The following is a 16,315-nucleotide window of genomic DNA, read 5'->3' on the forward strand; positions in this document are numbered from 1 at the left end:
TGCATTCATTTATTTATTTATTTTTCATTATTTATGGGTGGTTTTCTTTGTGAATATTTGGGGTTTGGGGGCGTTTGGTTTTGGTTTTTTAACTTCACTGGTGTAATAATTCCATTGGTGAAACTGTGTAGATGCTGTAAAATGGCTTATTCCAGCTGTGTGCAAATGTCGGACAGATGTACTGTATTTCAGCCTGCTGTATAACACTGGAGTTTTTTGTTTATTTTACTGTACACACCCCCACCCTCCTATCTTGATTTTCAGAAGCTTTGGCTACTTAGCAAAGAATGACTTAGCTTTGATGACAGGCATGTAAAACCAAAAGGTGCTTGTGTTTCTGGAAGTATAGAACTTAAGTGTGTATTGAGAAAGCAAGAAAATACAGCTGTACATGGTTTTTAACTACTGTAGATTAACTTCAAATTATATATATAGAGATATATAGCATGTGCAAACATATGCTGTGCATATAATTTGAATTATAAATTTCTTTTTGAACCTTGGTAAATCTTCAAGAAAACTTTATACTTCATCTTGGAGTTTCTGAAAAACACTTGGAAAATCACTTTTGTGGTCCATGAGAACTGTAAATCAATGTTTTTTCCATCTAAGGGAGGATTTTAAAATTTTATTTTTCACTTTTTATTACATTACTGCTTCTTTGTATGTCTCTGTGAATGCAGCAGGATTGCTTCCCAAAGTATTTTAAAATGAAAACATTGTAATGCAGTATAATGAAATGCTATTAAGAGATATTCTTTCTTTCTCAGGAAAACAAAGAAATAGACTGGAGCCAATGGATACCATATTTGTTAAACAAGTTAAAGAGGGTGGACCTGCTTTTGAAGCTGGGCTGTGCACAGGTACTGTTCAATAGCATGTTCATGTACATGATGTAAAATACACATGATTAAAGTTTGCTACTACATAGTTCTATCTTCCATTTAAACCTTGTTCTTTCCTTTAGAAACTTTTAAATTGTCCTCCAGTGTTTTTCACCTTGGAACCTTGTTTTGCTTATTAAGGCATCGAAGTCCTAGTTTTCTTGATTTGCTGTTTTAAAGAGAGTAACAAAATACATGAAGAAGAGGGAAAAAAGGAAAATAATACCTGTAAGCTCCTATTTCTTTGGTCTGGGACAAATTGGTAACCTGAAAACATTCAGGTCTTCGTACATGAAATAAAAGTTTTCTACTCTACCTCCTTTAAATCAAATAAGAGCAGTCCAAATCTGTCTATTCTTACGGAATTATTTTCAATTGCTCATTTAATCAAACTGGAGAGCTGAAAACATGGAGGTTTTTTTGTGAACTGTGTCATACCTGAAATGCTGAAAGAAAAAAACAAACTGTATTAGAATAGAAAATCTTCCAGGTGATAAAGTTACATATATAGATGGATGCCACTATGAACACAAGTTTCTTAAAAACGTAGCAAAACTTCTATTCTGTGAAAGGCTTGTGCTTGTGTCAATAATGGGATGGTGATATATTTTTAGAAAAGAGTTATATACCTCAGATTGACTGGAATAGAATAAGTTTTGTATGTTCTTCCTAATGAAATACAAAGTTCCCAGGTTGATCAGTTTAAAAACAGTTCTAGAACCCACTTGTACATCATAAGGGTTTTGGGGTTTTTTTTAACTCCTCCTTAAATAGTTATTTAGAGAAGGGCTACTTTGGCAGAATTTGATTGCTATTATATAAAGATGTTTTGGCTTGATAAAACACAGCATATGTTGAATTTGTACAGAGGAACCATGTTAATTTCTGCTCTGTTCAGTGTCTGCCAAATTGAGAGAGATTAAATCTGTAGAGAATATTTTTTTTAGTTATAGAAGAGATTTTTAGGAGCCCAGAATAAAGAGCAGAAAATAAATGAGAGAAGACATTTTTAATAAGTAGAATCTTCTTAAACACACTGCTTATAGCCGCTACATCTAATTAGGTCATGCCAGTATTTCTTGTTTATGAATTTTAGGGTGAAATACATTACTATATCTCTGAATTGGTATTATAAAACACTCAGGGAATAATCAGCCAGGTAGATTGCTTAACCTCTCATGCAGACACTGTATACATTTCTTATTTTGTAGAATCAACTGTTATTGTTACTAACTGGTTTTGTTTGTTTTTTTTTTTTTTTTCTGATGTAATTTTGCTCTATTTCATGGTGACACAAATGAAAACACTTGAATATTCTATATGAGTTTAGGAAATTGTCAATTATTGTTTCACTCCTGCAGGATCCTTTGTAATACTGAAAGTTCAACATAAGTTTCATCACCTGTGATAAATGAGCTGCATTTCAGGAGCTTACTTGTCTGCTTCTCACCAGAAAACTTAAAATATTCTTGTAAATTTGAGGAATAGAGAAAGATATCTTAAATATAAGACAATATAAAATGCAGAAGTATTTTTGAATACTCCTGTAAAATCATCTTTATTAGAGTTAGAAAGGTAATACCTCTCCCATATTTAACCTCTAAGGCATTTAATTAAAAATAACATATCTTGGAGTTCATAAATACTAGAAATATTGAAATATGAACAGCCAAAACAGATCTGTGTTTCCCATGTCTTGATCTTCATGCTGTCATTTATCTATATGTAGGAATATAAAGAATTAAGTGTGTGTGGAAGGGGCATTCTGATTAATTTCCACTTTGATCAGAATATGTAGCAGGCTACCAGACTGATGGAGAGCTGTTAGAAAAAGCCTTCATGTTTCTGTATCCTTTTTTGCACTACAGTTTTGCCCTGACTTCCCTTCCTATGGATCTGAAACAGAACAAAGTTGCGCTTGCAGAGTTGTCTGTGCTCCTGTCATTTATGTAACCAGTTCTGCAGTGTGTCCCCATCAGATCTTTTGGCAGATCCATGGGATGCCTATTTCAAGCAGACTCGTGTCACTGCTGTGTGTAATCTAGTCTGCTTCTGTGAAAAAATAAAAGCTGTACAAGTATAGATAAAATTATATGACCTACTCTAATGATAGTCCTAATTATAGTTTTTAGTTGGAATACTGAGTGAAGATCTGTGGCAATGTAGCCCACATAGCAGGCTGTTCTTAACCTGGAAAAGAGCCAGTTAAGTCCCAGAGAAGGATCTGGTGTGTTCTGGGGAAGTTCTGCAGTATGACCTAGCCAGGATTCAGAGCTTGTTGCCACCAAGCTTTCTTTCATTGCTTAGGAAGCAGGAGAGAAAACTCAGGGTTCTTTCAGTCAAGAAGGTAACTGGTGGATGAAGGGGAATAGGTAAGCTTTTATAAAGTTGAAAATTGCTAATAATTCATACCAATTTATTGGCATGATGTTTACTTTGTATGCAGACAAAATTAAAATGTGAGATCTGTGTAGTTTGTTAATTCGTGGGGTTTGTGTGGGGAACCTCTACAGAGCACAAGTATTTAAATCGTTATTGTCCCCAAGACAGGGTGAGTAGTCAGAGTGACAGCTTTTTCCTTGCTTTGATTTGATCATGCCAGAAAAACAAAAAGGGCTTTTAAAAAGTTTCTGAAGCAATGTTGAAAAAGCCATTCCCTTTGCCTCACTTTGCACAGGTCCTTTCTTTCAGCTTCTCCTCCTCCAGTAACTATTTGAAGCTCCCTGTCTGTAATCCTTCAGACCATTTTCTCCTCATTAGGACATTCAAGATAACTTTCTGCTCTTCTGATCAGAGATGTCTTAGATACCATTTGGTCAAAAGAACAGGAAAGGTTTTTCATCACAGGCTAAAAATAGCTCTACACAGTATATTTCACAATTAATTTATAAGAGTCTATTAAACTCTAAATGAGGACAGTGTAACAAAATATTTGGAGAAATCTTTTTTGATTTTTGAGGCAGACATTTTACCTTAAATTTAACATATGGGTGTTCTTTATTTTGTGAGGTATAGAAATACAAAATAAAAACTGTTTTACAAACATCTAGACAAACTAATTTCAGTTATAATTTTTCCCCTCTACAGGTGACAGAATTATAAAAGTCAATGGAGAAAGTGTTATTGGGAAGACATATTCTCAAGTCATTGCTTTAATACAGAACAGGTAAGATAATAGTATTATTGTTGTATTGTTATATAATAGTATTATGATTATCAATTAAGTATTGTATTATCATTATGCTTGTTATATACTGAGCATGAAATGACCGCTTAGTAGTTTTGAAAAGTCATCTTATTACTAAATTTTCATTAATACACACTCAGTTTTATTATTCCTTTTTTTCATATATTTGCTGATTGCTGAGAAGAGTTTGAGAATAGATGTGCTGAATTGCACCACAGTCTTTTTATTGTTGGTACTTGTCCCTTGTTAGCAAATAACACCAAGTGTTATAGAGGAAGTTTGAACTGAAAATAGACAGATTAGGTATATATATATGCGTGTCAATTGGAAAAAAAGATTATAAAATCCACCTTGCTTATAAGATCTAAGAACTAGAAATCAACATATCTGGTGAAGGAAAAATTTATGCTAGTGCACACCTGCACAATAGCTGCAGTAAGTCTTTGCTTTCCTCTGTTTTGCAGCAGATTATGAACCTTGCTCAGAGTTGAGGAAATACTAATACTAATATTTACTGCACCTTCAACTTACAAGCACTTGTGAAATTATGTCTGTGCATGAGTCTAGATAACTCTTTCCTGTCTGTGTCTGCTTCTTTTTTTCAGTTTTCTTGGTGTCAATTTCTGTTCTATAGCAACAAGTTTTCAATATAATACTGAGTTATGCGGCAAAGACATGTATTATGATCAGCATGAAAGAATGCTTTCTAAGTACATCTCATGGGTCATATTTTTACTGGCTCGTCACGTGTTACAACTTAGAGATGCTTTCTGTTTGGAGAAGGAAAAATCAGATTCTGATTTTCCTATTTCAGTGATGTCTTTATTTTATTCAAGATTTTGTTCAAAATGTGTCTACCTCGGGTGGTTTGTGTCTGTGTGGTTTTGTTTTGGATGTTTGTTATTATTTTGGGTTTTTTATAAACAACAAAACTGTATTCAGAGATGTGATGGACAAGGTAGACTGAAACATGTTTTGTGTCACTAATGCTGTCTGTACAAGAGCTGGACAGATGGGCTTTTTTATTTCCTTCACTGGACATAACATAGCCATGCATTGTTTCTTTATTTTGTATTTTTACAAGCAGCACTATTGTACAATAGTGTATACCCAAGATACATTGTATGCCCAACTACATAGATCAGTCAATCAACTCTCTTGATCCAAGAAAGAGACCAGTCACATCTTTGAGTGCTTTGTGTGGTCAGTGATTCTTAACTCTGGGTGTGCCTGTGAATGGAGTGTATTTTCAGTGAGTGTAGGTGGTGAACTGTTCAGTAGGACTGAACCCCTGCCCGCTGTGGGTGAACTGGGGACCCCTGAACAAGCCTTGTCAGTGGTTTTCTAGTGCAGCCAGGAAGGATGTAGCACACTGCTGCATCTATCCCCCTGATTTCCATCAGGGCAGGGAGGATGAAGGGATGCTATTGTGTTAGGAGAGAACAGTTTGTTTTCTAAAGCCAGATGTGTACATCACAGAAGATTGTAACAAAAGGTCATGTGTATCCTTGAGCACTTTATACAGCATATTCAACCATCAGGAAGTCTACAGCTGAACCTCTTAGGATAAACAGATAAATATTAATTCTGATCTGTAGTGAGAGCTCAGATTCCACATCAGGTGTATCTTGTAGCTTACAGACAGTACTTCTCATGTGCCAGAAGAATCAGCTATCTCTAATTCTTTGCTTGAAAACAGTATTTTTGAGCTCAGAGCAGTTTGGTGTGACCATAAGTTCTTTTACTTACTATGCTGCCATTTCATGGCAAATAAAATTGCATTATGGTACATGCTGCTCTTGCATTAGCATTGCCACCTGGGCCACACTGATGGTCTGTTATGCCATTATCCTCTGTGATAATACTCTAAAGATTTCTTTGAAGTCTGTGAAAACACTGAAACCACAGAGTGATTGAGTGGTCAGATAATACCAGCCCTCTTTCTATAAATCCTTGATCCAGGAAGTTGCTGAACCACAGGGTTTATCTTCATTGATTTAGTAATTCTTCATAGGTTGGCCTTGCACAAATTCACTCTTGAATGTCTTCACATCAAAAACACCCAGTGATAAGTTTTTGGTGTGTTTTTGTGTCTTTGCTGATCTTTTATCCAGCACACCTTGGCTGCTTTAGTTGGCCTTGTGAAAGCAACTTGCTGAAAGGCTTTTTGAAAGGCAGAGTTGTCTGCTGAAATGTTTTTTTATGAATAAAGATGTTTTCTTCATAGTCTTACTGTATTGTATGTTGGTTTTCTAGACATTTTAGTTGCTGTAGTTTTATTGTTTTTAATTACTCATTCAAACATATTGATGACTGTAAATGCTTATGTTTTCATTTTACTCATCATCAGAGCATTTTTGAGGTTATAACACATTTTATCCTCTTCTCTCTAAAGAGAGGGCTTCCCCATTGCTCACTGTTCAGCTGTTTGCAGTAAAACTCAGTGCAGGCTGGCAGATCTTTTTAGATTACTTCTGTGGCTTCATTTTTACAGCTGCTTATTATTTTTCTAAAAAGTTGTTCAATTTTAGCTGCTTATCTTCATTATTTAATGCTGCAGACATCAGAACTTAGCTGCTTTGGGTGAAATGATACCCATATCTTCCAGTGGGACTTAAGGATGGGTTATAATTCAGACATGCTGAACATTACTGTTCCCAGAAAAGTTTCAAGCTGTGTCTAGAATGTTTTCTATTTTCCTCTGCTTGGAGATAGCAAAAAATCTAAAGTTACAGTAGTTGTTTCCTCTGGGAGATAAAAGGCACACCTCAGAAGAGTTGCTAGAATTAACTACAGTCCTGTAAGATTAATCATGACTACACTTTTAACTCTATATTTCCTACTTTTTGCCAACAGTTGCTGATTGGGTCCATTAAGAATTTATTCTTATCTATTTACATGTATAATCAACTTGGAGATATATGGATTGCTAACATAAACTCTGTAAATTATTTATTATTCCAAATAAAAGAAGAAACATTCTGATTTGCAACTTCTCTTTCTGCCCCCTTTTTTTCTTAAACTGGGGAGTTTGAATGATTGTCTATTCTGCTTGTTTCTCCTTTCAAACTGTTCTTGAAAGTGTTTGGATTACTCAGAAATGTAGAGAGTTTAGCTACTGAATCTGTTTCATTAATACAAAATAATGCATCAGAAGATAGACTTTATGATTACTGCTTTAGTTTGATGACTTGGAATCAAGACCTTTGAATTTAACTCTCAGAATGTGTAATTAAAGTAATTGGAGTGGTAAATACCTTTGAGAGTTCTGAGTACTGTGTCTGGTACTCCAGTGCAGACTATCACTTTCTGTGTGGTGGTTCTTACTAACACTTTCTAGTTCATAATTTGCATTTACAGAATATTGTACAATAAACCAGAAGTCTTCCTTAATACTTTTTGTTTCTGATATGAGAAATAAAAAATGTCCTTAGAGCATGTCTCAAGATATGAAGTAAGAACATCCAAATTGTCTCCAAAAGGCAATTGTCTCTTCAGGCAAACAGGAATAGAATAGTTAAGTAGTTATAAGAGTTACATGGAAAACATTGTTTCTGAATGGAACCCTTTAGTCCTCTGAATGTCTTCTAAGAAGATGCTAATTGTGTAAATGGATTAAATCACTTTCTTAAAAAGGGAGAGGAGGAGAAACATGCAAAATATTTCAATGAGTATGGTTTGTTCTGTGTAAAGTTACATTTTTTAATATAAAAAGTACTTCAAAAGGAGCAATGCTATCATATTTTTGACATCCAAGGTCTTAATCCTGCAAGTAAACAGTTGCCTGATGTGATATTTACATCCATGTGTAGAACTGAAATCTGAACACTTTGTTAAAAATGCCTCAAGCTGTTTATGCATTCAGTCAGTATGGGAAATGCTATTGTAAGTGCACATAAAGTCAATACTCCTTTGTTTCTTATAATTCAGTATTTTAAAATAATCTTCACAAGGCTTTTGAAGACTTACTTTTACCTAGATATGTGGGGACTTAAAAAAAAAAGCCCCAACTTAAATCACTGCTGATCTTCAGTTTTAGACTAAAGTAAATTTTATGCTGCTTGGAGAACACTTTTTTCCAAAATGAATAGTAGTTTAAAAAGATTGTGAAACCAAATACCCGTACTGTGCTTTTGGAATTCAGCCTTACGTCTGTGGTTGCTAGAAAATGGAAAAGGAACCACAAACTAGAAACATTTTTCATATGAGAAAGCATAATAAATCATACATTACATTTTGAGATGATGGCTTTCTTTTCTGCACAGATAAACTGAGGTCCCTTGTCAGTGCTTTCACAGGCTGATTGCTGTGCCCTGCAGCTGGGCCAGTCTTTGTGCTGGTTGTCTTTCCTCACCTAATGCAGTGTACTAGCCAGTACAGATGAGCTGATTTCTGAGGTAGCCACTTAGCTTGCATTGATACTTATGCTGATACTGGTCAGATTTTTTTTAATCCTTTTTTAAATTCTTACATGTGAGATTTCTAAGTAATGGTCACAGTAACTTCATTTTGGTTTTATTTGCCCTTGTTATAATAGGCTGTACATTAGTCTTTTGTAGTCCTTCTCTGTACCTGTTCCATTTCACATTTAATGAATGTGAACAGATTATTCCATTATCTCAGATGAGATAATAAATTCACCTGTTCTGTATCCAATGTTGCAAGCATATGCTTTTCTCTTGCTTGTGAAAATACCTTATTTCTGGCAGATACCAACTGTGGATTTCACTGTTTTTAAAATATTCAAGTGAGTAGCTGGTACATTGTACATTCAGTGTCCTGATTTTCCTTGTGTTTGAGTCACACTGATAGAACTATTCAGATTCCTGGATCTTTATGCCACTGCTGCTGCTTGTTGTTTCAGCAGCTCAGATGACAAATGCAGCACTCACAAATAAGAAGTGTTTTTCATCCATCTTTCAGATATCATGTGACTGACTGTTTAAGTTGATCCTTCTAGGAGGTGATTGGAGTGGAAAGGTGCAGGTCAATACTGGCCTTGGTATTTCTTCTCTTTGCAGATGAAGTGGTAATTATGATGTCACCGCAGCAATTTTAAAAAAGTGGTAAGAAACCTTAGGTTTAAATTGAAGAAAGAGGAAGGTTTTAGCTTTTATTCACAGATTTGTTACATTGTTTTGTCCAAGAAGCGCTAAACAAGTAGTGTACCTTAGGACTTAAAGAAGAAAAAAAAAAAAAGGAAATAAAACTACCCAAACCAGTGTGTTGGCGCAATAAACTGACTCAGTCAGATTTCTTTTATACTCTTACTTCCTAAGATTCTAGAGGAAATCAGTGTTTACTTTTGTTGTGTCATGTGTTTGTCACAATATCTGAGTGCTGGAATTTTTGAAGAATTTTCCTCTATGGAAGTAGATGGATTATCTTTGTAATAAGAATGTAAAATCTCTGAAAGTTTATATGTGATTTTTTTTTTCTGTTTCTTTCAGTGACAGTGTATTGGAACTTAGTGTTATGCCAAAAGATGAGGACATCCTTCAATTGGTATGTTTATGAAACTTCTGTTCAGAGAGTATATTACCTAACAAAAATGTTCTGTTGTTGGTTACAAAGTCTTTGAAGTGTGCTATCAGCAAATAATTAGAGTTAATATTTATCTCTTTGTAACTTCTTAGATATTTTCCTACCTTATTGCCGTGCCTGAAATTTCAGGGGAATCTAAATATAGGAAGTACTGTCTTCACATGATATTTCTAGCATGTTAAAAAATACATCTTGTTCATATTTGTACTGTAATTTGGATTAATTTCATTATGTTAGAATGTATGAATCAGATTGCTTCCTTTAACTGGGTTGTCCAGTTCTAAAGGATTTGAATTAAAAAGCTAGCATATGAAGCCTTTATTAATAACTCAGTAATTGGTGAGTGGACTGAGAAGTATGATGAATGGGCCAAAGATTATTACCAAATTTTAAAATTGTGACTGCTGCAAATGTTTTGTTGCACTAGTTCTTATTTGTTCTTGATTTTAATTGAGGTCCTGCATGTGTAGTAAGATGATTCATCTCCCATTTAATGTCTCTAAGTCCAGAAGAGTCTTGAATAATACATGATATGTAAGGGAATATTGTGAAGAATCAAAAAAACTCACCTAGTATATTGGTATGTGCTAGTTTATTTTTAATTGGAAGCAGAGGAGAGGAGAAGATGACAAGAAGGGTAGATTTTCTTGTTGGTATTTGGAAAAGTCTATTTTTTAATCCATACAGTAGTAGTAAGATGACTGTGTTAAGAAAAAATTATGGGTTTCAGTAGCTGTTTTCCATTATTACAGGCCAAATTAAAGGGTAAAGGAAAAACCAAAAAGACTTTGTCATTAAAGTGAAGGCAGAATCTAGTACAGAAACTCTCCAGCTAGGACAACAAGCCAAGATTATTAGAATAGAATATAGTGATATTTTAGTATAGAATAGAATAGTGATATTTTGAGAACATTTGATGAAGACATATTTCAGTAATCCAACACAGAACATGTTGGGGGCAGGGTGTGAGTTTTGATTGCATGAATAAGTGAGAGAGAAAAGCTGTTGGGGTGTTTTTTCATGGTTGGTTTTTTGGTTTGTTTCTTCTTTTTTTAAATTGGAACTGTGAATATGTATAAATGCAGGAATAGTACTGACATTTAAATTATCTGAATGCCCTATGCATCTAATGCAGTCTTATAGCCATAATAGTGTCAAAATCTGGACAAGGCAGGAGTTGTAGTTTTAAAGTTAAACATTTCTATTTGTCTGGATGGAAAGGTCTTAGACACATCATCTCTCTGCTGGCAAAACACAAAGTGCAAACTTCAGGTGATGTAGACATGTAAAATAATGGGTTGTATATAACTTGTTATATCAACAGGTGAGATGGGGGCAGAGGGCAGAAAAGGATGATTGTTGCCATTATGGGTTAGGAAGGGATATTAACAAAAGGAGAATAAGGTCATTGTCCTTGAGAAGATTGAGGGGTAAAGAAAAGAGGAAAATATCTGACTGTGGAGGTCCTAGGAAAAGATAGTATATATGAAAAATCTTGAGGTGTCATTATACAAAAGGTCCTTCTGAGTTTTCAGATGTGATAAGAGTTATGAGTTTTGTATGTGAGGTTGCTCCCTTGAAGATAGAAGGAGGATTAGGTTTGACAGGTAAAGTCATCACTTTGCAAAAAATGCTTTGCATTGACCCTGTAGCTTGTGTGAATTGCTTCAGTTGTTCACTGTTGGGTTGGGTCATGGTACAGAAAGGTTTTGTGCTACTGTTTGCTAAGGTACATTGGTTTGGGATAAAGTGAACTGCCTTTGAGGGCTTCCAGTTGCACATAGCATTTTCCAGAGGAAAGCCATGGAGGCACAGGTGTTTCCTGTATCCATAAGGCTGAGCACTGGGTGTACTTGGGCCTGTAGGAAATGACCTCTGATAGCAGCAGTTTGTTCATTCAGTCCTGTCACAGAACACTTCAGTATATATGTTTCCAAGTGTCAGTCTTTGATGGCTGAGCTGCAACTTGTGAAGAAAAAGATTATAAACATGAATTGCATCTTACAGCAGAGTCTGTCAGTTGTGGCCTGTAATTGTATATGTTTTAATCTACCACACAGGAGGGAAGTTTTGGCACTTCTAAAATAATTTTCAATCTCTTGAGACAGTACCTCCTCAGTAACTTCAGTAAAATGAAGAATCTGTACAATTCCTCTGAATTATAATAGAGGAAAACCACTTGAAGCTGTGTTATGTAAGTTATTATAGAATGTTAAATAACTTAGTTGTTTTCTGTGACATATGTCACTGTAAATGTCTTCAAATAATGTTGCTCATTGTAAGTTGATGTTAAAGACCAGTATGCTATAAAAAGAGCAAAACTCCAAGCACTACTGGATATTGCAGTATGAGCTTACAAGTGGTATGTCTAGTGCAAAGAGGATGGAATATATATATATATAATATATATATATATATATATATTCAGGAATGATGCTGGTTGTGCTGAATTTTATAGTACTTGGCAGTCTACTCCATGTACTCATGACTGAGGGTTGGAAATACAGTTGCTTGTTTCTATCCTTAGTTTGCTATTTATAAACCTTGAGTTTAGTCTTCAGAAATATCCATATATGTCTGTGAACCTCTTGGTATATTGAACTTCCAGAAAACAGGGGCTTCAAATCCATTCATCAGTAGTAACAATGAAGTGGCCCAATCCCCTCTGTGGCATTGCTCTCTGTGGCATGTGAACAGTGCTTACTTGGAAGGGAATTACATGTGAAATCTACCATTAGTGAAACCAATGCCACTTGTGTTTGTTCACTCATGTGATGTCAAAAATGTCACTTTCTGGATGGAGAAAAGGATATTTAAAGCATTTGTATCCATAACAAAATCTTGAACTCTTGACAGCTGTATATGTGTTGGTTTTTTTCATGCTCCTCCTCAACTTTATGATAAATTTACTTAAATTTATCAAAAGAGATTATTTTGAAATATTTTTAGGTATATGACCATTTTTAAACTAGGAAGAGGATTATTTTTATGTCATGCTATTCTTGGTGGTTCAGATTTGATGCATCTATATGCAATTTCTGTAGCATTCTTAACTTTTTTTGACAGAATTTTGGCATCTTGTAGGTTTTAGTACTGCTGACTTCGTGCAAATGGGAAGACGCATTTAGGTCAACTACAAATAGTTCCTATTTCTCAAGTGTATTCAATGAAATTGTTGCTGTTTTGTAGCCTTTGGATAACAAGTTTAATGCTAAAATACTGTTTAAATTTTGACAACTTTCCAGTATTCAAAAGCTTTTTGTGCTATGTGGAAAATACTGAATGTAAAGGTTCTCCATAGAGTAAATTGAGTTTTCTAAGCCTATTTACAGGTGAGCATTATAATGAGTACTGTCAGTAGGCTTTGTTGTGTCTAGCATGTCCTCTGTATGCAGGAGTTTTGGACCATTTTTTCTGGGAATGTTTCATCTTGGAAGATACTGACTAACTGTTCCTTGTGCATGCAAAAAAGAATACAGCCTTCAAGTCACTGATTTTCGAAGTACCAGGCACTTGAAAATAGCACTCTTTGAAAAATGGTATCTTTAATATGATCTGCATTGGAGCTGTTTATTTGGAAAGTTATTTGTAATGTATGTAGCATATTAATCATTATATATGATGCGTATTACAGGTAAATATATGTAGATATTATTTTGTAGATGTATATATATGTAAGGTATCCTTTTGATTCACCATTCATTTTTTAGCACTTTTCTCACTGCACTCACTCAAAAGTTCATCTTCCCTAACTTTTAGCCTGTCTCCATTAGTTTCATTTCTAAAAAAAGTTTCCTTTCAGGAATTTTCCCTAAAGGTAAGAGGTTACTTCTGGTCTTCAGTGTTGTCACCATTACATTTAATTAGTCTCCAAATCTGTTGAAATGTTCCTTAGCCTTCCAGAAAGAACTTTGCAGTTTCATTTACAGAAAGATGTTATCGAACATTCTATGAATAATGGTAAAGGTGGAAATGAAAGGTGGCTGTTTAATACTGTGTTTTTGATGAATTTAGAGTCATTCCGTAGAATTACTACAGGCCAGTGAAGCTGCAGATCAGTAACTGAAAGTTTACCACATTTGAACAGAAATGTTTGTTTTGTCATAGATACTAGGGGAACCAAAAATCCTAGATGGGAATTACCAGGAAGATGAGTAAAAGTCAACTGAAGCACAGATTTTCTTTTTTTGTTTTTCCTTCTTTCTAGTCAGGTAATATGGAAATATGGAAATTCCCAGTATATTGGAAGATCTGTACAGCAGAGGAGAGAGTGCTGCATTATCATTTCTGAACTTAGAATTTTTGTGGGATTTAGTGGCTCTCAAGGCCTTGTAGTACCCTGAAATTGGCAGCTGTGCACCTATAATTAAAACAAAAATAAAAGGGGGGGAGAACCCCCTTTAGCAACAGCAAAAAGAAAAATAACTTCCATGAGGGAATGTATCCTAGAGTTTTACATGCCCCAGTAACCTCGTGTCTCTGACTACAGGTCTGCCCACAGTTGGCTTCCGTGTTAAATACTGCCAGTTTAATTTTGTTTTACTTCCTGTGACCATCCAGTTGCATCAGACCTAGTGGAGCAGCATGGCAAACTGTGAAATACTTTCATTTGCTTTATCTTTTAATGAAGATAGAGATGTTTTTCTAAGTAGCTGTATTTAGTCCTGAGACTTGGAGCACTTTTTGGTTCCAGGTTTTGTGCTGAGTTACTGATGTGCACAGAGGTTAATATTAAAGCTGTGGCAGCAAGTACAATGGAAGGCAGGGTGTGGTGTGAAGACACAGTGACCTAGAAGAAGAGACTTAAATTTTGTTGTCAAACAGTGCATGCTAGAAAATACCATTTGCATCAACACTCCTAGCCACAATTTAGACATGAAAATCTCTTACACAGCTTTTATTTGGAAAAAAAACTTATTTGGCCCAAGGGCATTAAATTTTGTATACTAAAAATGCACTGCCTTTAGGAAGAAAGAGTATGCATTTTTTGGGTTTTTTTTCAAATACCATTATCTGACTGTAGTGTTTGGGTGTCTCAGAGTAAAATGGAAGCACTTGAACTGTATTACTAACATTCTTGCCAGAACAAACTGTAACTAGAAAATGTTTCCTTTTAAGACAGAGGTGAACCTATTCTGGTGTGCAGTTTCCACACTCATGATGACAGTGAGATTAGGTTAAGACTGGGGAAGAGAACAATTTACTAGTGAAGAAATGAAGTCTGAAGCCAAACTGGTTGTAGAAGTAAAGAAGAATGCCTCAAGCCCAGTCTTGCGAGGAGTTGGGAGTGTTAGCTTCTGATTCATCAAAATGCTTGTCACCAATTTGTGAATAGTTCTGTTGAAATTGGTGTTGTTATTCACCCTGTAGTGGAGTGAAGCACACCCATCCTCAGTGAAACATAGGGCTGCATGTTTTCATGGATTTGGGCTGATGGGTGTTGGACGTGGTCAGTTTGAGCTCTTGAAAGTACAGGGTTTCCCTTTGATTCTTTCCCAGAGGAATCCCCATGCACTTGGCTGTTACTGTTCTAGCATCTAACAGCATGAAATCAGGGGGGTAAAATTCAGCTGAATTTTAGGTGGTTAATAAATACCTTGTAAAATTGTTTATTTGCTTAAAATATATTTGCCTATCATGAATGTTTTACCTTAGGAGTTAAACCCTTAACGGTTCTACAAATGCGCAGTAAGAAATTAGTCTTTTACCACAGGAGTTTGCAAACTTTGGGCAAACAAAACCAGATTGCAAGGTGGGAAGAAATGGTACCCAGTAACTAGAAACATGCTGAGTTCTTACTGTAAGAGCAGTAATTTTCTTCTAGTAATTGTTGCAGAGCTGTTATCCATCAGAGCAGTTAATGTCACTCTAAATTGCTGCATTTGTATGTTAGTCTTTTGAAACTGCCATTGTTTTGAGAAGGTGAAAAAGAGCTCATAAAACATCTAGTAGACTAATTTTGGGACCATGTTGAGACTTCCGAATAACTGCTGAGTATCCGGTTCTGAAAATGGAAGGCTGGTGTCTGAATCAGAAGCATCACTAATCTGGATATTAAAAAAATATTTTTGTTCTCTAAATTGTGATCTTTTTTTCTTTGGCTGATTTGGTTTTTGCTATAAGACTGTAAACACTTAAAATTCAGCCATTCCCTAATGATATTTTTATTAATGCGTCCTTAGAGATTAAGGTAGCTTTTTTCATATGATTTTTTGTTAGAGAAACTAAAGAGAGAGAGACTAATACTTAAGCTGTGTTTTGTGTGGTTGCAAAATATGTTAAATATCAAAACAATGTATGAACTAATAAATACATTGGTGTATTTAAAATTTCTTAGTCTCTAAACCTCTTCTAAAAATCTCATTACTTTGTGCTTAAGGCAGTTAAAATATTTCATTAATAAAAAGGCTGATAATACATCCTTCAGTGTGACATTTGCAGGATACATCCATCAGTTTCTTTGTAATTTGCATTATTTTCTGTAGGCCCTTAATCAGAGTTATGAAACAAAGATATCAAATACTCTGTGGAAGTATCACAGTCTCTTTCTTGAAAGTATTCTCTGCTTTGTTTCAGTGCTTTATTGGGTAGTGGGTAGAATGAGATTGAGAGAAGTACACTTTCTAGTAACTGTCTTACACAGAACTGGCAGTCTGTCTGTCTTATATACCTGCAATCATAGAAACATAATTTTTTGGGG

General features: G+C 35.0%; 1 protein-coding gene across 5 annotated transcripts in view; it reads left to right on the forward strand.

Annotated features, from left to right (window-relative positions):
• Positions 1 to 16,315, forward strand: part of ARHGAP21 (Rho GTPase activating protein 21) — a 111,976-nt gene that overhangs the window by 62,343 nt on the left and 33,318 nt on the right. For all 5 annotated transcript variants that reach the window (XM_064704103.1, XM_064704101.1, XM_064704105.1 and 2 more), the window contains 3 exons: positions 771 to 863; positions 3,972 to 4,050; positions 9,522 to 9,576. In XM_064704103.1, coding sequence (XP_064560173.1) covers positions 771 to 863; positions 3,972 to 4,050; positions 9,522 to 9,576 — 227 coding nt within the window. The remainder of the gene's footprint in view (positions 1 to 770; positions 864 to 3,971; positions 4,051 to 9,521; positions 9,577 to 16,315) is intronic.

Source organism: Zonotrichia leucophrys, chromosome 2 (assembly GCF_028769735.1).
Source record: "Zonotrichia leucophrys gambelii isolate GWCS_2022_RI chromosome 2, RI_Zleu_2.0, whole genome shotgun sequence".
Classification (NCBI taxonomy): Eukaryota; Metazoa; Chordata; class Aves; order Passeriformes; family Passerellidae; genus Zonotrichia; species Zonotrichia leucophrys.